At 48.3% G+C, this 23,114-nt stretch overlaps 1 protein-coding gene across 3 annotated transcripts; it reads left to right on the top strand.

Annotated features, from left to right (window-relative positions):
• The first annotated feature begins 284 nt into the window (after window positions 1–284).
• On the top strand, window positions 285–14,344 carry LOC306798326 (interferon-induced very large GTPase 1-like). 3 transcript variants are annotated; one of them, XM_079298301.1, is made up of 3 exons: window positions 285–304; window positions 2,537–2,724; window positions 6,126–14,344. In XM_079298301.1, the coding sequence occupies exon 3, from the start codon at window positions 6,128–6,130 to the stop codon at window positions 13,433–13,435; it is 7,308 nt and encodes a 2,435-aa protein (XP_079154427.1). In that variant the 5' UTR covers window positions 285–304; window positions 2,537–2,724; window positions 6,126–6,127; the 3' UTR covers window positions 13,436–14,344. The 3 variants fall into 3 exon arrangements, with proteins under 3 accessions (XP_079154427.1, XP_079154426.1, XP_079154425.1); XM_079298300.1 differs by lacking the exon at window positions 285–304 and adding an exon at window positions 597–689; XM_079298299.1 differs by lacking the exon at window positions 285–304 and adding an exon at window positions 1,179–1,291.
• The last annotated feature ends 8,770 nt before the right edge of the window (window positions 14,345–23,114 follow it).

Here is a 23,114-nt window from a genome sequence, read left to right as displayed (position 1 = left end):
TTTAGAGGAAAGCAGTATTTGCTCTCTCACTGCCCCAATGAAAGTGGAAGCAGCTCCCTCCAAGAGAGCCAGGGCTGGCTGAGGCTGTGCTGGACTTCTCCCAGCTTGGGATCTGTGGGACATGGAAGGAAAAGGGAGCTACTTCTGCTGCCTTTCATGGAATCATAAAATCATTGAAGTTGGAGAAGACATCCATCATCCTCAAGTCCATTGTGGAGGCCCAGGAGCCTGCTGGGGATATAGCAACCCAATTACCCTGGAAATCTTAAAACTCCAGGGGCACCTCACTGTTTGGGGCAGAGAAGTAGGTTTAGAAAGCTTCTGCCCCAGAGCCCTTTGCTCTATTATGTAGATAAGTCCAAGTGATATCATCCTTTCGATCATCCTCAATTCCAGAATGTTCTTAGTATCCTGCTCTGCCATTGGCTTCCCTGTTCCCGCTTCTCCACCCCCACATTCCTGTTGGTTGTTTCTGCTGTTCCTCACCTTAGAACCACCCTCGAGCCCTTGCACCATTGGACCTTAGCCCCGTGCTCCTCCCCTTCACACCCCATATTTAAACCAGCTCCTGCCGTAGTCTGGGGTCTTTGTTTCTCGAGGCTTCGACCATGGGGACCCTCGTTGGAGTGCTACACAAAGACCCTTCCTGTTATTTCTCCTGATGCCTCAATATCTCCATCAGAACGTGTGTGAGTACCTGCCTGGTGTCTCTCTGCTCGCTTGGTTCCTCGTGAGTCAGACCCGACTTTCGGGAAGACAATGCCTGGGGTTTGTCCAGGCCTGCACCTCCGCAGCCCACCTCTCACCAAAGTATTTTTTCACCCCAACCCAAGCATCAGCAGTTCCATTTTCACAGTGCTGCAGGAAAACATGGTTTACAGAAAAGTGGGAGCTGCTCTCCCACTGCCCCCGATACAAGGGGAAGCAGCTCCCTCCAAAAGAGCCGGAGCTGGGGGGGCTGTGCCAGAATTCTCCCAGCTTGGGAGCTGCAGGACACTGAGGGAGAAGGTAGCTGCTTCTGCTACATTTCAAGAATTATAGAATCGTTAAGGTTGGAAAAGTTCTCCAACATCCTGAAGTCCATATCTCACCAAAATTTTTTCAAACCAAACACAGGCAGCAGCAGTTTCACTTTCACATTGCTGCAGACAAATCTGATTTACAAGAAATCAGTCTTTGCTTGTGCACTGCCCCCATAAAAGGGGAAGCAGCTCACTCTGAAAGAGGCGGGGCTGGGTGAGCTGTGCTGGACTCGTCCCACCGCAGGAGCTGCGGGACACGCAGGGAGAAGGTCGGGCCCTGGGGATGAGCTGTGCTGTGCTGGGAGCCGGGAGCAGCAGGGAGCGGGATCTCGTTGCTCTCCTGCCTCCTGTTGCGGGTGTTTGCCACGGCTGCGGAGATGGGCGGGCAGGAGAAGAGGGCTCTGAGGGCAGCGGGCGGGCGGTGTCTGCTCCGAGCGGGGGCTGCAGGAAGCCGCCTGTGCTGGAGCCGCTTTGGGGCAGCTCGGGGGAGCCGTGTGCGCTGCGGGGGCTGAGCTGGGAGGGGGCCGGGCTCAGAGCTGGGGCCGGATGGCTGCGCTCCCCGCATGGCAGGAGCCATGGCACTGATGCCGGGGGGCTCCTGGCCCCCGAGCCGCTCCTTCGGGAGCGGGGCAGCTCCGTGGGCATGAGGGGCACGCACGGCACATCCTGCCCTGTGCCCAGCCCGGAGTCACTTCTTCCTTTTCCTCCCCGTGCAGGGAGGGTGGGATTCTCCTCTCTCACAGTCTGAGCGTCACCACCCAGAGCGCTCTGGTCCCTGGCACAGCCCCACAAAGGTGTCCGTGTTCCCAGAGCCCCTTTCCCTGGGGCAGGGCTGGGGAAAACACTCTCGGGGGGCTGTTCCCATGAAACGGGGTGCAGGCATTCCCATGGCAGGTCCTGCTGCCAGCCTTGCTGCTTCCCTCGTTTGCTTCCAAGGAGGAACTGGAATCCGAGTTAAACCCTGAATGTGCTTAGTGCCTCTCTGCGGGCACTGACACAGTCGCTGGGGCTTTTTCCCTGTTCCTGCAGCAATGGGAAGCTGTGCAGGGATTGTCAAGGGTGCCTGGGGGCAGGATCAGGGTGTGGCTGGGCTGGAGTTCATGTTGTCCAGGGCAGCCTCTGGCTCCTGAGCCTGAACCAGCCCTGGCAGTGCTCCAGTGGGAGATAATCTGGGAGGGGACAGGACTGGGACAAGTGTCTCAATTAGACAAGCTCCAGCAGTGACCCTGAGGCAGCAGTTCCCTTCCTGAGCAGCTGTCCCACTCTGGGGCTCTGCTGTCCAGGGAGCAGCTGTACATGTGCCCACCGAGGGCACTTGGTGCCAAAAGTCCCTGCTGTGCTCTGCCAGCACGCCCAGCTTTCCTCTGCTGCTGAACTGCCCTTCTCTCCAGCCAGTGGCTTTTGCTGTCCTGCTGTCCCCAGTGGAGGAGAAGGGTTGGCCTCCAGTGCTCCCTGGGATGGATCTGCCGTGCTCATGGGTTGCCTTCTCCTGACTGGCTGCTCTTCTCCTTTAGGATTTTGGGCCTTTCCTTCGTGGTGTTCTTCCTCCTGAGCTTTCGAGTGGTTCCCATCTTCTTCTCCAAATCCTGCCGTGTGCCCCAGGCCTGCCACTGCTGCTGTGCTGTGTCCCCTGAGCTGGGGCCCTCGGCTGCCGGTGTCTGCTGGAAGCCAAGGCTGGGAGAACAGGAGCATCTGCTGTGAGGTGGGTGAGGGGAATCAGAGCGCACAGCCCTTGCTCAGATTGCCCAAATCTGCAGGGATTCCCGTGGCAGGTTCTGTAAGGGGAAGGGAGCCCTCAGATCACTAGCTTAGTCCAAGCCCCTGGGATTGATACCTGTGCTGGTAAGAGTGTTGTGGCTTTGGTGGGATAGAGGCTGAATGCTCAGAAGGATTTTTAGTAAGGAATAAATGTTTCCAGTATTAAAGTGAACTGCAAATGGGACAATTTTCAGGGTTGTGGGGCAGCATGGAAACCTCAAAGGTTTAAAGGCAGGTGTCCAGTGAAAGCACCAGATCTGTTACGATGAGAATCATGGAATGATGGAAGTTGGAAGGGACACACAAGGATCCTAGGAGAGGCAGGATCAAATACTTCACTGAAATCCAAAGAGCTCAAGTTAACTGGCTGTTCTTTATCAACTCCATGGATTATTGTGTTGTGAAAGAAATTTAGGGTGACGAGGAGGACATTCCCTCTTGATTCCATAGTGGCTGAGACCCATATTCTCTCCATATTACTATAACTTTGAAATTATGGGGCTTCCAGGTAAAGGTAAAGGAAAGGAATAACAGGTATTTACTGGAGTATACATATATATATATTCATATATGTATATAGCGAGAGAAAACCACAACAACTGCAGCGACAAACAAAACCAGAAAACCCATCCTGTTACTGTCACTTTAAGGAAGGGATGGCACTACTTTTGGACTAAAAACAATTTATTCCTCAGATGCACATCAGCCACAAAGGCCATGAGATTTTGTAGGAGCAAAAATTTGGGCATAGCTCAAAGTGGTCACAGGTTTTTTTGTTACAGGTCAATAGATAACATTCTAATCCAATGGCAAGTTTCTAATAAGTTCATTATTATCTTTACTTAATTCTGCTGCACTCCATATACTTCTATCCAATGGGGTACTGTTACTCTTATAGGCTTTTGTTCTAGCATCTAAACTCTTAGCTTACTCTGTACAATTACATTTCTGCACTGTAAAACCCTTCACTATCTTATCCAATACAGTTTCTTACTTAAGCCTTATTTTTACTTACAACAATAGAAACCTAAGTTTTTGCTTAAAGTCAGTGTACTTTTATTTTTACACTAATCCAAGTTACTTCCAAGGCTGCAAATCAAACCCTCCAGTGTCTGTGAAAGTTTCAATCTTTCCATTTCCTACACCATCCCAGCCTTGTCTCACCTGTCAAGCAGCTGCCCCTTGGTGCAGTCCCAGGCACAGCCAGCAGGGGCGCTGGTGGCTCCTGGCTGGACAGGGTGAGTGCCATGATTCCTCCTCTCCTGCAGGGGGCGCTGTGGCGCCTCTCTGCTGGCAATGGCGGCTCTGGCACAGGGCAGAGGAGAGTTGGCTTCCCCTGCACAGCCCACAGGGAGCACCGCTCTCAGCACCACTGCAGACCTGGGATGGTGAATTGGGGTGTAGCAAAACACCCCGAAGGAGTGGGGGCTGGCCGGGGGATCGCTCCTTTGTACGGCTCAGAGGCAATGGCTTCTCCTAAGCTCAGGCCTGGTGGGACTGGGGGCTGCTCCTAGCTCTCAACTCTCAAGCAGCAAAGTGTGGAAGAACTTCGGCGAGGGAAATAAGCAACCAATCAGTGTGATTGATAAAGCATAGTTCGATTTATTGAAGGCACCATCTACATTTATAATCCAAAATATAATGACTTAAGCATATATGGCATAATTTCATTGGTTTTAGGTACATGTGCCTCTCCAACTATTGGCTCTTGCAAGCATGAGATGACCACCCCTTCTGCTTTTTCAGCTATATCTGTGTACATGCTTTTTAGCAGCAAACCTACTGCATCTATTCTCTATATAGCAACAAACTAACCATCTCTTCCTTCTCTCACATCCTCTAGCTGCAGTAGTATCAGTTTTATGAATAGGCTGCTATAGACTGACCTTGCTAATATGTGCAGTTTAGCAGCTAGATTCTTGCACTGAACCCTCAGACAAGCCATTTTCATGGCCTGCTAATAAGGCCTCAGCTGAGCCATGTCCGTTGCTTGCTAGCCCAGCATCAACAGCAAAGAAGAAGAAAAACAAGCTGGCAAGCCCTGGTTACAGTGCTGAAACAAGAAAAAAACAGGAGGGTAACAAAAAAACCACAGGGCAAGAGAATCTCAGGTCAGACTTACTGTGCTGCATGGTCCCTGTGTTGATCACCCCTCCTGGAGACAAGAGCAGCCCCTGGTCTCACCCCACACTGAATCCTGGACCACCATTCATCCATTGTGATGTTTCTCAATCTGTAGGGGAAGCGGGGATGGAGGGCACAGTGAGAACTCCAGACAACAAAATGAAACCAAAACCAACTGGGCTATGGGGTAAGACCCATCCCCAAAACTGGACTCCAGGGCCTTTTGGAGCTGTTTCCCAGGGCCCTCTGTAATTTGCCCCTAAGCAGCATGAAGTCTGCTCACCTCAACGCCAGGGTTGGAGGTTTACATGCACTTTTCCTCCTTTCACCAGGGATTTTAAGCTCAGTGTCTCTGCAGTTGATGTGGCTAAGATGGCCACCAATGGGCACTGGGCTGATGAGACCCTCTGTCCTAACGAGCAGCAGATCATGGAGGGCAACTCTCTGAGTTGTGTCCTAAAGACTCCAGTCCCTCCTGAAGGGACACCAGGATGCTCCAGGCACAGCTGTGGGCAGGGACAACGTGGATTTTCCCAAGTGTGCCAGGAAGCAGCTCCTGGGAAGAGGCGTCAGTGGGGTGAGGGAGGGGCTGCGCTGGCAGCTGGAGCAGGAGCACAGGTCAGAGCCCCTGTGGCCGTGCTGGGTGTGGGAGGAGTGTGTCTGGGGAGTGTGGGGTGCCATGGGGGGAGTGGAGTGTGTGAGCACTGCCTGTGGGTGCTGGGAGCAGCAGGCTGGGCCAGGCAGAGAGCAGGGCAGGCGTGGGGCTGGGCAGAGGGTGCAGGATGCAGGCAGGGCTGTTGGGTGGGCAGAGGGGCTGTGCCAGTGCTGCAGGGAGCCAGGAATGCCCCAGGTGTGTGCATTTGTGGATGGAGGAGTTCAGCTGGGAGGATGTGGGTGATGGTGAAGGCAGGACATTGTCCAGGGCAGGTTGTGAGATTGAGTGAGAGGGTGTGTGTGCGTGTGTGAAAGGTGTGTGTCTGTGTCTGTGTGTCTGTGTTGTCTCTGGGATCTACACTCAGCTTCAGAATTGATCCTACACACAGGAAAGCAGCAGGCACATCCAGGCTGCTGGGAAGGACACCCTGGCTCTTGTGCCATCCCAGGCCGGGCTCCAGCAGCTGGGTGGGAGCAACCCCAGGGCTGCAGCTGCTGCAGAGCCTCTGCCAGGAGGCCGGGGCCTCTGACAACACCTTAGGGAAAGTCTCTTTGCTTCCTCCACAGCCATGGCCTCGCAGGAGGACACACAAGAGGGGGATGCAAAGACAGATGTCCTGGCAGAGGCATTTCAGAAGGAAGGACTGGATGCTGAATACTGGCTGCCAAAAGTGTCCCAAATCCTGGGAATCAAGCGCAGAGAAGCCCTGCAACATCTGGAATATAAAGACTATCTCAAGCTGGAGTGTGAGGTACAGCACCCCTGGGAGAAAAAGGCGCTCCAGAAACTCCTGAAAATAACAGATGACAAAACAGCCTCTAAAGAGCTGCAGAAGGAGCACTTGGAGAAGACAAAGCAAAGGCAAGAAGTGGCCAAACAAGCCCTGAAAGATCTGACAGAAATGCTCAACAGTCGCAGCCACAGCCAGGGTGTGCTCAGGGAGCAAGCAGAGACTCTGTGGCGAGCCATGGAGATTCCCAAAGAGTTCTGGCCATCACCAGAGAAACCCTTGGCAGAAATGCTGGAGAGCATCCATAAGCAGCTGGAGCAGCAGCAGGAGCTGTCAGCAGGCAGGAGGGAGAACATCCCTGACACCGAGGTGCTGAGGTGGGCGTCGGGGGGACTGGCCCTGCAGGGCATCTACAGAACCAGCAGGGCTGGAGATGTGCTGGCAACACGAGAGCAGCTCCTCAGGGTTCCTGAGGGATTCCAGCTCGCTGGTCCAGAGCAAGGATCTCTGCTTGAGAGCAGGGAGTTCTCTTCCTCTGCAGCAGAATCCACTTTCACCAAGTCCATGGAGCAGCTGGGGTTCAGTATGAGCGTGTCTGCCAAATTTGCATTCTGGGGGATTAATCTGGGAGAGAGTGTAGATCACAGCAGCTCCTCGCAGTCCCAGCAGACCCACCAGTCTCACTCTGAGCAAAGCTACTTCTGCACCACCAAGTTCCAGTACATCCCCCTGGCCTCCTGCTACTTCCAAAGGCATCAGCTTCGCCTCTCGGATGCGGCTCTGCGGGAGCTGCAAGACATGGAACCGATGGTGGGCTTCACTCGGAAAGAGGACAACCCCACCTTTGTGAAGATGTGTGAGAGCTTCTTCAGCAGGTTTGGATCCCACATAAACCAGGGTCCCCTTCACTTTGGGGGGATATTCTGGTGGAAGGCGTCCACAGAAGGATTCCAGGCTGAGCAGCGGGAAGAGGTGAAGCGACAAACTTCTGAAGCACTGAACAACTTTGTAGGAGCCAGCTGGGGTGGCTTTGGGGTCAGTGCTGCAGGGGCCCTGGATGTTTCCACATCCAACTCACAGGCTTCTGTCCTGGGAAGAGCTGGAGAGAGTTCCCATACAGCCATTCAGGTCTATGGGGTCAACACAGGGGGCCCAGCAGACACAACTTCTCTTCCTCAGTGGAAAACGGGGCTGGTGTCTGATAACACAACGTGGCGCGTTATCGACCGTGGCTTTGAGCTGATCCCAGTGTGGGACATCCTCCAGTGCAATCATAGTGGGGATTTTAAGTCTGTTGGTCAGATGAGCAGAGCCCTCAGGGATGCGTACAAAGCGCTGACGAATGAGAGCGTTGATACCATTTTTGGAGAGGAACTGGGCAGTGCAGTGCAAGAGGCCAGAGATTTCATGGACACTGTGAAGGCCTGGGAGGTGTCAGTGGACGAAAGGAAGCTGGTTATGCTGATGGAGCTCAAAGATGATCTGAATGCCAAAACCAGGAACCCCAGTGTGTGGATCAATGTGTGCCTGTCACACAGAGCCCTACAGGACTTCCTGGTGAACAGCGTGCGGAAATTCCAGGAGTCACCTACAGAAAGCACCTCCTCTATCAAGGTAATGTTGAGAAGCCTCTTGGATCCTTATATCTACTCGGTTAAGAACTTCCCTGAGGCTTCCTTCATTATGCAGTGGATCTTCCAGACTGAGCACCCTCTTCCCAAATCTCCCAAAATCTCTGAGCTTGAAGAACTTACCAAAACACTGCGGCAAATGAAGGAGCACATCTATGCTGTCACATATGCAGCAGGAACCTCTGCTTCTGCTGTTCATGAAGCAAAGATAAAAGCCACCCTGACCAGCAGCCTCGCCATTTATTCCTTACTCCAGTCTCTCCAGGAACGGGCTGAGAAGGACATGGAATTGTTGGTGCTCTTGATTGCAACAAGCACAGGGTACCAGGTGGAAAGCAGCACTTTTCAGCACCTCCTTGGACACCCAGAAATTCAGTACATGGCCAAGGAAATGGAAGAGGCACATGAGGAGTATGTGAACCTGAAGGAGCAGGATGCTGATAGAGCTGAGGCCTCCCTTCTGCTGAGGGGTCTGACTGTGACACCAGAAAGTCAAAAGCTGTCCCCTGAGCAGAAGAGGGAGCGTTTAGTTTTCATGGAAGATCACATGAAATGTTTGTGGTCCACACGGATACAAAACCTCCTCCAAAAGCACAGTGTGGGGGAAGACTGGGAGAGGCTGGAACAGGACTTGAATTCCTTGATCAGTGGGTGTTTGGATGACAAATGGGACAAACAGAAGATGCAGAACATACTCACAGACCTGGAAGACACTTTTACAACACCTGAGCCACCAAGTCAGTCCCAATCCAAGTCAGACAGCAGCCAATCCAAAGCATATGGAGCCATTGCAAACCAGGAATTCCTTCAGTTGCTCAAGCGCCTTGGACTCGAAAGTCACTATCCAAGAAAAATGGGGATGGGAGATTTCTGCACCATTTGTAAGATATCTCTGCAGGACATCCAGCCCAGCAAGGACAAGGAACTGCCATTATACTTCTTGCAAAAGCTGTTAACTGTGGATTACCAGGTCAGGTACCTGACTGTCTGGGAAGAGAACAACCCAGGCTTTGCACTCCTGCCACAAAGCGGAGAGCAAAAGGACAAACAATCTGACTCCTTTGAAAACTTCCTTGATAATCTGATGGGAGCAGCCCCTAAATGTGCAAGCAGGGACGGCCATGTGCACCCCATGGACCTGCAGATGGCCATTTTCCATTGTGCTGATGACTTCCTGAGACAGACCCTTGCAACCAAGCTGGCCTTCTGCCAACTGGCGCTGCCTCTGCTGCTGCCCAACCCGGGCACTGCACACATCGAGTTCCTGCTCTACGCCCTCAGCCAAATCCAAAGGAGCTGGAAAGAGACAGAGAAGTCAGGAAAGCAGGCCCAAACAAAGAGTTACAATAACAAACTCATCTTCCAGGCACAGACTCCCATCGTGTCCTTCATCCGCATTGGCAGCTCGGCCTCCTCTTCCAAGTCTCAGCTCCTGAACGCTCTGCTGAGCAAACGCAAACACGACACTTTCTTCCACCGCCACTGCAGAGGCAGCACCAGAGAGCGTTTGCTGGTGGAAGGGGTGGTGGAGATCGCCTGGTACTGCCCCCGTGGAAGCCCTGATGACACCTTTGAGAGCTGCGTGGCTTTCTGTAACCTGCATGGAGATGCCAGGGATCACAGAGCACAGCTGCAGTTCCTGCAGGACATATCTGCTGTCAACGTGGCTCTTGTGTCTGATTCAGAACAGATGGACAACAGGGGGAAAAGGCTTCTGCAGGACCTGTGGGAGTCACAAAGGCCTTTGATTTGTCTTCTCACAGAAAAAGAGAACATTGCAGCTGGACAATCCAGCAAAACCATAACAATAGGGATCAGGAACAGAAACGAAGCAGAACTGGTGGACCAGCTGAGCAAAATTATCAGGGATCTCCTGGAAGGGTCTAATCCATGTTTCAGCCTGGACACCTGTGCGGACAAAGCTCGCCAGCACGGCTTTGTGGTGGATGCAGATCAACCTGCATGTGTGACAGCCAAAGCAAAAGCAAAGGAGCTGGTGGACCTTCTGAAGAAGGAGAAGCTGTCTGAGATCAAATCCCAGTTGCTTCCACTTCAAGGAAAACTGTGGTACCAGTGGTGCAAAAAGGACAAAGAACTCACTCGCCTGCAGGAAAAGGGGAACAGGAGCATTGAGCATCATCGCAGCCAAATTGAAAATGAGAAGAAAACAATAAGAAGAAAGCAACTTGACCAAGCTTTCCCTCTCAACCCGCTGATGAAATCCTTCCTCGGCTTTCTCCAGGCTCAGCCAGCAGATACCAAGAAATACTTCCTGCAGTGGATGAAAGTCTTTATGGACGAGCTGTCCTGTGGTCGGCTTGAAGAACTGAGGAGAGACTATCACAGGTTATGGACTGAAATCCTTTCAGGAAAGAAAAAGAAGAAAAATCCCAAGGTGAATGATCCATTACTGTGTCGGTTGGATGCTGTCTCTGATGAAATCAATGATTCATCCATTGGCCTGGAGCATCTTCTGAGGGAAATAGGGCAGATTTATGAAGCTCTGGAATTAATGAACTCCAAGAAAGAAAGTTTTGCCAAACTGCCAGAAATTGCAGCAGAGCTGATGGTTTCAGGGTATCCTGTGGAGCTGATGGATGGGGACGCTTCTTACCTGCCCCTGCGCTGGGTGGGAGCAATCTTTGACAGCTTAATTGAGAGGCTGGGGGACAAACGAGTGTTTGTGCTCTCCGTGCTCGGCATCCAGAGCACAGGCAAGTCCACCCTGCTGAATGCCATGTTTGGTCTGCAGTTCAACGTCAGCGCAGGGAGGTGCACCCGTGGGGCCTTCATGCAGCTCATCCCAGTGGGTGAGGAGCTGCAGCAAGACTTGGGCTTTGATTTTGTGCTGGTGGTTGACACAGAGGGGCTTCGTGCCATTGAGATGGCCAATAAACAGTCGCTGAACCATGACAATGAGCTGGCCACCTTTGTCATTGGTGTTGGCAACTTGACTGTGATCAATATCTTTGGAGAAAACCCATCAGAAATGCAAGATGTTCTCCAGATTGCTGTGCAGGCTTTCCTGAGGATGAAGAAAGTCAATCTTTCCCCAAGCTGCCTCTTTGTGCACCAAAATGTGGGAGAAGCAACTGCCAAGGAGCAGAACATGGAAGGACAAAGGCGTTTGCAGGAAAAGCTGGATGAAATGACCATGGTAGCTGCCCAGCAGGAATTCTGTGACATCTCCTCCTTCAGTGATGTCATTGGCTTTGATGTGAAGACCCACATTCACTACTTTGCTCACCTGTGGGAAGGAAACCCCCCAATGGCACCACCCAACCCCACCTACAGCCACAACATCCAGCAGCTCAAGAGAAAAATCCTCCAGGCTGCTAAGCAGCAGTCCCAGGGCAGGATTTTGAGGCTCTCGAGCCTGAAAGATCGTATTGGTGACCTCTGGAATGCTTTGGTGAATGAAAACTTTGTTTTCAGCTTCAAGAATTCCCTGGAGATTGCTGCGTACAGGAAACTGGAAAGTGCCTTTAGTCAGTGGACCTGGAGGCTGCGGAGTCACTTCTTGGATGTCCAGATGAGACTTAACAACAAAATTCAGAATGGGGACTTGCAGAATGTCACCAGAAAACACCTTGAAGGGCTGGTGCAAGAGACAAGTGATGCCATTGAGAAAGAAATGGAAAAGTATTTCAGGGAAGACAAGGACCGTGAGACACTGGTCCAGTGGAAATCAAGCACCGAGCTGAAGCTGGAAGGACTGAAAGAGACTCTTCTTCATGAAACAAAAAAGAAATGTGAGAATCTTATTGAGCTACAGAAGCAGCAGAGGAAACTGGATGCAAGGAAGTTGGAATATGAATCTGAACTCTTGAGGAGGAGTCGGGAACTTGCTGTAAGTCTGAAAGGCAAGAGCCTCAGTGATAGAGATTTGAAGGACAACTTTACTCTTCTGTGGACCAGCTGGATTGCTGAAGTCTCCCGTTCTGCTCGTCCTCCAGAACGGGTGGATATCGATGCAGAAATTGAAGATGTCCTTCTAGAGCACTTTAAGGAGCCAGGTTTCCATGCACGGATCAGGTCATTTCCCAAAGGCAGAGGATTTTCTTTTGACGTGGAGAAACACGTTACGAAGAAAAAGTATTTCGTCATTTTCTCAGATCCCAGGAGCATTTCCAATGCTGATGTGATCAACTTTCAGCAGATCACAGATGGCATCATAACACGTGTGAAGGCAAACATTGATAAGAAGGAGGAGGAGAAACGGGATTACAGTCAAAATTTTATTCATGAAATACTCAATGAAGTTCAGAAAGGTATGAACTCTGTCCCCAGCAATGCAAAATGGACTCTTAACAGAGAGTACAGCATAGATTTGTCCCTGTATCTGTGCAGAATGGCAGCAGAAAGGTTTAAAGCCATGCATGAAGCATTCCAAAAGGCAAACGACCCAGTTGTGTACCTGAGCAGCAAGAGAGAAGATTTCTTCCAATGTTTCCTAATTTCCTGCCAAGGAGCCACTTCAATCACAACTTTTGTTGTTTTCCTTTGTGACAAGATTGAACCAGCTCTTCGCCGGGCAGTCTTTGAGAGGACGGCTAAAGACATTGCTGAGGACATGAAGAGCAAATTCCTTGATTTCAAGGGCAACAGAGCCAATCTGGAAGTTTGCATCCTGAGATACCTGGCAGAACAAGAAAATTTTGAGTATTTCAAGCAGTACCTTACATCTCCAAAACAGTTTTTTGAGACTTACATTGAGGAACGAGTTAGGAGTCATTGTTTAGATGGGAGTAGAAAGCTGAGGATGTTTTTACATTCCTCTCTTGAATCTCTCTATGGAAACATCCTGTCAGCTGTTTCTTTATCAACCCAAATTGTCAAAGACAGAAAAGACAGAGAAGACAAAATCTCTCTTTGGCTGGATGAATTTTGCAGGGAACTGGCAGAAGTGATCAACCTGCCCAGAAGTGAACTGAAAGGCATCGAGCACCAGGAGGTCACAGACATTGAGTTCCTGAGCAGTGCCATGGCAAAAACTCTTATTGACATGAGGGAGAGGCTCATGAAAGACATGTCTGATGCTGACATGAGCTCATTTTCAAGGCAGCCTCACACCATCCTGGCAGAGCATTTTTCAGGGTGCTGGGAGAAGTGTCCCTTTTGTGGGGCTGTATGCTCAAACACCATGCAGAGCCATGATGGAGACCATCAGCTGGTCTTCCATCGCCCTGAAGCTCTGACAGGATTCATATGGTTTGGGACAAACCATCTGGTCATTGATATTTGTTCCAGTTCTGTTGCTAGTGACTGCCGATTCAGATTTCCTGGTCTCCCATGGATCCCTTACAAAACATACCGTGATGCTGGACCTCCTGTTTCCACTTGGAGGATTCTTCCTGATTCATCCATGCAGGCGTACTGGAAATGGTTTGTGTGTCGTTTCAGGACACAGCTGGAAGATTTGTATAATGGGAAATTTCAGGGCAAAGGAGAAATCCCTGAGGCGTGGCAGAGAATTACCAAGCAGGAAGTACTGTCTGAGCTGGACCGGCGTTAGGTCACATCCATGGGAAGGAAGAACCACAGTGGCTTTACAGTTAGGAGAACTTTGTACCAGGCATCACACAAAATGCAGTTACAATGACAATGTTCTCGAACCCAGTGAAGACAATGGTAACCAACTCTTTCCCAAATTTGGTGAAATAAGGCGCATTACTGCAGCCATTGCTCTGCAATTTCTTCACTTCATGAGAAATCCAGAATCCTCCTGCCTTCTTGCCATAAACATTTCCCTGTGATTTGTCCTAGTGCCAAACCTAATCCCTCCTTGGGGCGATGTGGCTCATGGCCAAGCCTGAGACCAAGGGCCAGGGCAAGAGCAAAGGCAGCTCTCAAAGCAACCCTTGACTCAGCTGCTGTGAGACAAGAAGGGACTCCTCGAGTGTGAAAACTGAGGCCTCTCTAAATCCCTGAGAGAGAACAGTATGTTGGAATTGAATTAAAGGTTTTAGAGAAATTAAAATATATTAAGCCACACAGACATGAAGTAGAGGTGTAAGCTTTAGTTTTAAGTGGAACTATTATTAATTTGCATAGATACAAAGTAAAAGTATCCATCTTAGTTTTAAGTAAGTCAAAGTATGCTTTAAATGTGTTAAGGAACATAAGCCTTAGAATCTAGTGTAAAAAACAAACTTCACAATAAGTTTCAGTGAGAGCTCAAAACCATAGCTTTAGACATAATAAAAGCATAGTAGGAATATTACTTACATTTTTCACATAGAAGAGATTGTCTGCATGCGCACATTATATGTAAACTTTCATATTATAGAAACAGAATTCTCATAGCTCTAGAAGAAATGCTTAGGAAATGCTTCCTGTTTTAGCTCATTAGATAATTTGCAAATAAAAATGTGTGCACTGGGGAGAGGCTCTCTCTTGCTCTCTCTCCTCCTCCACCATCATCATCATCATCAGTACTGTGTTGTAATCTGATACCAGAGGTATAAGAAAGATCTGTCTCTTGGATGTTTTTTGAAATTCCAGACTGCGAATTACAAAATATAAATTCAGTTTTATTTTGGGATAATGTGGGAAATTTATTAACGTCTAAAGTAGAAAAATTTGACTCTAATGCTGCTGTGTTCCTTCCAATATTTTTACAAGTACACAAATGCTTATTAGAAACAGAGAATAAAAGACAGCCACAGACAAGTCCTTTAAACCACCCCCCATCCCTGCCAAACTCCCCTGTCCCTGAAAATAATGAAAAAAGAGAAATACATCAGGAAAATACTAAGCTTCCCCCCCCATATACCCAAGTTCTGAAAATTTTGAACAGCCTGCTCCAGAATTCTCTATATTCCCATCTCTTTCCCCCAGTTTACCTCAGGAACACTGTAATAATAGTTCGACAAGAAACTTTCCTTTGTTTCACAAGGGGGACCGCATGGTCTATAGCAGCAGCCATGCTTTGGCTTCTTCATCTCTTAACCCTTTCTTCTCCTCAATCCCCTTCCTTGCACCCTTCCCTTTCCCTTCTCATAACCCATTTCTGCTCCTGTGTAACCCTACACCCACAGGCTTTCCTAGTCACTTCTTCCCGGCTCAGGTTAAAGGTTCTAATCCTCCTGATTACAGCAAATGCCAGACAGACAGTGATAGCCCAGAGACTGCAGGCAATGGGGGAGGAGAAAATTCAGTTAACAGCAGTGACACTGTCCCTGCAGGGGAGACTGCACTATCTCCCAGGCTAAGAGATAAAGACACACCTAGCCCTAAAGCTCAGAACTTGGAAAACTATGTACCTTCAGCTGCTCCTGTAGTTTATGTGGGTAGAAAACATGGCAAGAGAGTTTATCAACTATTGTCTTACCAGAATAAAAAGGAAATTTGCAAAGTACAAAGAGAATTTGGCCAAGGGAGTGAAATTTTTAAAGGCATGATGAGAGCAACTTTTACTTCAAATGAATTAGTTCCCCATGATTTGAAAGACCTTTTCAGGTGTCTGCTAACTCTCTCAGAATATGATTTATGGTTTAATATTTGGAAGTGTTCTTTTATGGTTCTCTTAACAGAACTTCACCAAAGCCCTGACAATTCCAAAGATTCTGAGGATAATGATATTACACTGGATCATTTATGTGGTGAAGGGAGTTTCCATTGCCCTGAAAAACAAACTCGAGTGTTATCTAAATTTGTTTTAGATAAAGTTTGCAATATAGCTGAAAAAGCTTTTAATCAAATACCAACACTTGATGTAACTGGTAGTTATATTAATGTTAAACAATATGATTCTGAGAATTTTTTGAGGTTCGTGGATTGTCTGCATACACAGGTGGAAAGACAGGTACATGATCCAGCAACCCAGACAGAAATGATTAAAGAAATGGCACAGAGAGATGCCAATGAAGTGTGTCGCAGAGTTATTCTAAGTCTTCCTCTGTATCCAGAACCAACTTTAGCACAAGTGATAGAAGCATGCACCAGTAAAGCAGAACTGTTCAGTGCACCAGAAAAGAATCCAAGGCCAGCACCATCCCAGCCTGCAGCAGCTGAAACACCATGAGCAAAGAAGCAACCAGTGCCACCTGAACAGCTACAGCATGTCACCTGCTTCCAGTGTAAAAAACAAGGACATTTTGCTAAGGAATGCCCTCTTAATCAGAAACCAAAGAATTCAAACAAAAAACTGAGTGGGCAGCATGAGCTTGCTATTAACATAATAGTGCGCAAAGATATAAATACTGCGGGCACTATTTGGCAAAAGCCTCTCTCTTAAAAGCAAAGGGGGAGGATGGGATAAAAGGTGTGGGTATACAAAACAAATTAAATGTCAAATGTTCTATTAGCCACGTCCAGCAGCCTTGTGGCTGTGTCAGGCTGGAGACTACCAAAGGTTTTCATTTCAGGTCTACTGATTGGACAGTTACTACAGTGGGCCTGTCAAGCAGCTTATTAGACGTGACTGTATTTCACATGGAAATGGAGAGTGAGCATTTTGTTGTTGGAGACACAGCACACACACCCTTAGAAATTGAAATAGCTCCTATGATTATGAAAGGAAAAATATCCTGCCTCATAATATTAGCACGCTGTTCTCAGCCACCATTCTACCTAGGAGAAGGGCTGATTTTAACTCAGGCCACTCCCATTCCAGCAGAGGTCACAGCAGATGGAAAATCACCTGAGGCCTACTGGGTAGAAACGGTGGGTGAGGAAAAACCTTCTTTAGCATGCAATCTTACACATAAATCAGATCTACTCCATGTGGAGGGTGTGCTTGATACAGGTGCAGATTATCCTGGAAAGGATATGGCCTTCACACTGGGAACTGCAACCCATGGCTGGAAAAATTCAGGGTATAGGAGGAATTAAATTGGCAAAAATATCAAAAAGCATTGTGCAAATTGAGGGGCTGGATGGAAAACTGGCAAGTATCCGTCTGTTTGGTATAGATTACAAGTGTCCCTTATGGGGTAGAGACACCATGTCACAGTGGGGTATTAAAATGATTATCCCTAAAACTCCTCGGGATTTTTAGAACTGGCCACCGTGGAGCGCCCTGCCCAGAAATTAACATGGCTAAGTGACACTCCAATTTGGGTAGCACAGTGGTCAATGAAAAAGGAAAAGCTTAAGGCGCTTGAGTAGCTTGTAGAGGAACAATTGGCAAAAAAGCACATTGAAGAGAACAACAAGCCCGTGGAATTCTCCGGTCTTTGTAATAAAAAAAACAGGGAAAGACAAGTGGAGATTATTACATGATCTCAGAGAAATAAACAGAGTAATTCAGGACATGGGGTCTCCTCAACCTGGGATGCCATCCCCAATAATGCTTCCCTGAGATTGGCAATTGGCTGTAATAGACATCAAAGATTGTTTTTTCCAATTTCCCCTACACCCTGAGGACGTCCCAAGGTTTGTATTCTCAGTTCCCTCGATAAATGGAGAAGCCCCAATGAAGCACTACCACTGGAAAGTGCTTCCACAAGGTATGAAGTGCAGTCCTTCCATCTGCCAGTGGTATGTAGCCTCATTGCTGTCCCCTGTGCATGCACAGAGAAGGGAAACGATAATATTACAGTACTTAGATGATGTTCTTGTGTGTGCTCACAATAACTTAATACTTTAACACACACTTGACCTTGTGGCTAAAGTTTTAATCTCTGCTGGATTTCAATTGCAGGAAAACAAAGTTCAAAGGATGCCACCTTGGAAGTATCTGGGCTTGGAAATTACTGCACGGGCTATTGTCCCAAAAAAAATTGGAAATCAATTATAATCCCAAAACCCTAGCAGATGTCCACTCCCTGTGTGGGTCTTTGAATTGGGTAAGGCCCTGGCTAGGTCTCACAAATGAGGACTTAGAACCCCTTTTTAATTTATTAAAGGGGGAGAGGGAGTTGGTTTCTCCAAGGGAACTGACCCCAGAGGCAAAAACTGCAATTGCAAAGGTACAGAAAGCATTGGCAGAGAGGCAGGCTCACCGCTATCAGCCTGAGTTGCCTTTCAAATTCATTGTTTTGAGGAAACCTCCACACCTGCATGGTCTAATATTCCAGTGGATTGAGGGGCAGAAAGATTCACTCTTAGTCATAGAATGGGTCTTCCTCTCCCATCAAAGATGCAAAACCATCACTCAGCCACAGGAGCTGATGGCTCAGCTGATTCAGAAGGCAAGGATGAGACTGCGTGAGCTGGCTGGTTGTGACTTTGCATGCATTCACCTTCCGGTCAAACTTGCTGAGGAGGGAAGGAACTCTCCTGAAAGGTTGACCAAAGAGATGTTTGAGCACTTGCTCCAGAGCAATGCCAGTCTCCAAATATCTCTAGACAGCTACAGTGGACAAATATCAGTCCACGGCCCAGCTCATAAGTTGTTCAATGAGGAATTCCACCTCATTCCTTGTGAAAAGAGGAGACGGAGACAACTCGAGGCTCTCACAGTGTTCACAGATGCATCAGGGGCCTCTCACAAGTTGTTGATGACTTGGAGAAACCCACAGACTCAGCATTGGGAGGATGATGTTGAATTTGTGGAGGGTTTGCCCCAAATAGCCAAGCTGGCTGCAGTTGTGAGAGCTTTTGAGAAGTTTTCAGAGCCATTTAACTTGGTAACTGACTCAGCTTATGTTGCTGGAGTAGTGTCTAGAGCAGAGTAGGCAGTTCTCAAAGATATTGATAATGAGCATCTCTTCAGGCTGCTCTCAAAACTAATCTATTTGGTTTCACACAGAGAGCATCCCTTTTATGTGATGCATGTAAGGTCACATACAGAGCTGCCAGGAGAAATCGCAGAAGGGAATCGAGTAGCAGACTCCCTTGCAGCCCCAGCTGAGAAAGCACACCTTCCTGACATCTTCCAACAGGCAAAACTGAGCCACCAGCAATACCACCAGAATGCTCCAGGTCTGGTTTCTCAGTTCCAGCTAGCATGGAGTCAGGCTTGAGCTATTGTGGCCACCTGTTCCAGCTGCCAGCTCCAGGCCATGCCATCACTGGGCATGGGGGTTAATCCCCGAGGCCTTGGCAGCTGTGAAGTGTGGCAAACAGACATTACACACATTCCCAGTTTTGGTCGCTTCAAATATGTCCATGTGAGTATTGACACATATTCAGGTGCAATTTATGTGTCTGCTTATGCAGGAGAAAGGGCTGTACATGCTAAACAACACCTAGTGCAAGTCTTTTCAGTGCTGGGGATCCCTAGAGAAATAAAAACAGACAATGGCCCAGTATACATATCCAAGGAGTTCCTAGAGTTTATCCAGCAGTGGGGAGTGGAACATAAAACTGGCATCCCTCACTCCCCCACAGGTCAAGCTGTGATTGAGCGTGCCCACCAGACGCTCAAACAGGTCCTGGCTAGACAGAGCAGTTCCACTGTGTGGATGTCTCCACAGCAAAAGCTCTGTAAAGCCCTGTTCACTGTCAATTTCTTGAATTGTTCATTTGAAAACATGAGTCCTCCTGTGGTATGTCACTTTAACAGCAGTAAACAGTTCAAATTGTCTCAGCATCCACCAGTTTTGATTAGGGACCCAGAAACATGGGAAACCAAAGGTCCCTATGAGCTTGTTACCTGGGGACGTGGTTATGCGTGCATATCCACTCCCTCAGGCCCTCAGTGGATTCCCCTAAAGTGGGTAAAACCTTTTGTTCCAAAAAATCCAGCTTCAGCAGAAGGAGATGAGAAGCAAGTAGCCATTGCTTCAAAAAGAAGATGCCGCCAGAAAGAAGAGGAAAAATCTTCATAAAGAAGGACATTCTGGCAGACAGAGACTTTTAACATGTTTTAAAATGTTTGTTTTTCCTTTTGTAGAAAACCTACCCTCCACTCAACCCGGTGAAGAACCCCTTCCAAGTTGTCTTGTTAACACTGAACAGTTTGGCAGCGGCGTGGATCGTTCCTCAGCCACGTCAAAACGTTTGGGTGACCCTGGCATAGATGCTCCAACAGGAAAACATATGTCTGTCCACTGCAGAGGATCCTATGTCCACCTGCCTGGTAGGAGTCCCATCTGCAATGCATAAAAGCCCCATAGAAGAGTTGCTGTCCAAGCTGCCCAAAGCAGCTCAGGAACCCCAAGAATTGGAGTTATTGGGTTCCTACCCATCAAAATACTGCATTCATTTTAATATTGTACCAAAACCTACTAACACTAATGAGTTCCATCTCATACGACAATTTCATAAACAATTTATGGCCAAACATTGGTGTAATATTTTAAATCATATTGCAATGGGCACTCCAATGTATTCAAGTCCCAAAAGTCTCCCTAAGGGATTGTTTTTGATTTGTGGAGACCGGGCATGGGCAGGGATTCCTTCTCGGCTTCTAGGAGGGCCATGTACCTTCGGGCAGTTGTCCCTGTTAGCACCCAACAAAACCTTAATTAGTGACTGGACTCACAAGAACAAATCAGCTGGAAAAATACAAAAGAGAAGTGCTGACAATTTGGATCCAAACTGTAATGCTGATATTTTCCATTGGACCAAATAAAAAAGAATTACTGTGTCTGTGTGTTTTCCGTGGGTCACAACAGCCAAAGCTCTAGGTGAATTAGGCCACCTAGAGTGTTGGGTGGTTAAACATGCAAACTTAACATCAACTGACATCAGTTGCCTCCTAGAAGATGAGGAAATTACCAGGCAGGCCACACTCCAAAATCGTGCTGCTATAGATTTTATTCTCCTACTGCATGGACATGAATGCCAGGAATTTGAAGGACTTTGCTGTATGAATCTGACCTCAAAAGCTCCTAACGTCCAAGCTGCCCTCCCAAACATGAACAGATTGATGGGACAAGTAAAGCAAGAATCTGAAGATTGGTTCAATGCACTGTTCAAAGGCTGGGGGTTCTCAGGGTGGTGGACTTCTATAGTTAAAACAATTTTGTTATTCTTTGTTATTGTTTTTCTTGTGATAATGGTGTTCGGATTCCTACGTCACTTATTTTTTAAAGCTATTAATGGTATCATTCCTTCTACCTCTGTAGTCAATCACATAGAAATGAAAAACATAGAACAATCTAATTCTCCCACCAATTACAAATGGTGGGCAAAATCATAATCCCAATCAAAATAAATTTAATATCTTGCTCTCACTTAATAAACAGAAAACTGTGAGATGTTGTAATCTGATACCAGAGGTATAAGGAAGGTCTTACCTGTCCCTCCTGTCTCTATCCTATTGGCAGAGAGTCAAATATCCCCTCCCTGACCCTTTCCTAGAAAAAGCCAAGATCTGAGATCCTCTCTTTCTTTTGCCCTGGGACCACCATGAAATAAAGAAAGGCAAGGAGCCTCTTTTAAACCTTGTGTTTATCTCCATGCTAAGCCTAGCTCCTTCTTATGGATACATAGGAAGAAGTTACAGTATTTAACAGTAGTGCATGAAAGAATAAGAGGAAGAACAGAAGAAAAGTGATCATTTAGTGTCTGCCTCTACTCAGGACTGTGTATTAGACGTCAGCTTCTGCCTCTGCTTGAGACTCTGTACCAGGCCACAGCTTCTATCTCCACCCAGGATTCTGTACCAGAGAGCTGCTGCTCCTGCCTCTGCCCAGGACTTTGCACCAGAGAGCTGCTTCTGCTTTAATGGAGAGTCTATGGTGAAAGTATTAACAGGGACTTAATAGCTTTAGACTCTTGTATTTGAGTCTGATGTGCTCCTGTAATGAACAACTTTACAGAAACCCAGGCCATATATTATTTTGCTTTATTGTTTGTCTCTTAATGTATTTTATTAAACCTTTTTAAATGTACCAGGAAAGTGAACCTCGTTTTTTACAAGCTCTGTGCTGCACACAGGCAGGGACGGGGATGTGGCACTGGGGGAGGGGGTGTGGCAGCAGAGACTCTGCCCCATTCAGGGTCTCTGTTTCAGGAGCAACTTCACTGTCAGCAGAGAGGGCAGGAAGCCCCAAACCACAACATCCAAGAAAACCAGTGGCAGATGCCAGGGGAGGCAGCACTGGGAACCAAGCCTGGCCTGTCACACACAAGGAGGGCTGAGAAGGTTGATCCCAGCCAGGTTCTGTGCTCTGGAGCTGCTCAGATGGGAACCTGCAGGACAAAAGGGGAACGGGTCAAACTCTGCCAAGCCCAGCCCTGGCCAAGCAGACCCAGAGCCAGTGACAGGAGCCAGAGCTGGGCTGTGTGAGCATGTGCTGCAAGGGTTGAGTGCCAGGGACTGGGGACACCTGTGCTGGGAGAGAATTTGGATCCCCCAGCCAGAACTGGGAGTGAAGGTTCCCCTGGCCATGGTGCCACCTCCTGGCTGAGTGGGGAATGTCCCAGTGCAGCTACTGGAGTGAGTGAAGGGACCCAGAGCCACAACTGGGTGCAGGGGAGAGGACCCAGTGCAGCAAAGGGCGGGGGGGTGGCCTCAGGCCTGGGCTGGGGTATCAGGAGGCTGCAGGGTCCCTCACCTGCTCCCCTCACCTGTGCCAGCTGTCCCAGCTCCCTCTCCAGCTCAGCCAGGTTGTTCTCTGCACCTTTCCTTGTCTCTGCCAGGACTCCTTGGCCAAAGTCTCCCTCAGTGGGATCATCTGGCATCTCCTTCCTTGCAGGCCCTGCCGTGGGGAGGAGCACAACCAGCTTAAAGGTCTTTTCCAGCCTCAACAATTCTTGGATGTGGTGCCTTCCAGTGACAGCATCCAGGGATGCAGCAGCTCTGCCAGGCTGCACCAGTTGGGATTGGGGTGGGGGTCCAAAGTCCTCCTGGTAGAAGGGAGTGACACCCGATTTGATCCAAGCCCATCTGTGGTGCAGAGACTGCACTGCTTTGTCCCAGAGTCAATTTAGGAGCTTCCTGAATCAAGAGCACCATAGCTGTGATTGCTCACAAGCAGCTGGGCCATCCTTGGCATAAGGGAATAATTCAAAAGGGCTCCTGTGACATGGCAAGCCCCATGATGGAGCCCTCTTTCATCTTTCCTTAAATAGTTTGAAAGCAGCCTAAGCATCACCAGTCCATCTAATAAAATCTTTTTGGTGAGAGGAATGTTGGATGTCTTTATAAAGGACTTGTGGATTTGCTGGGATAAATGACTAGCACTTAGAGATAAAAGAAACAATGGGATGGATTCCACTGATTGATGAATGGAAACAGATATTTACCTTTATAAACAAACTGTAGGTTTGCTGATAAATGAAACTGGATATTGAAGATAAAAGAAGCAATGGGGAAAAACTATGAATTGTATAAGAATTAAAAATTGAAAGGGAGG

The sequence above is a fragment of the Erithacus rubecula genome, assembly GCF_903797595.1.
Source record: "Erithacus rubecula genome assembly, chromosome: 2".
Taxonomy (NCBI): domain Eukaryota; kingdom Metazoa; phylum Chordata; class Aves; order Passeriformes; family Muscicapidae; genus Erithacus; species Erithacus rubecula.
Note: the sequence above shows the minus strand (reverse complement) of the source record. Positions and strands in the feature narration are given on the sequence as shown.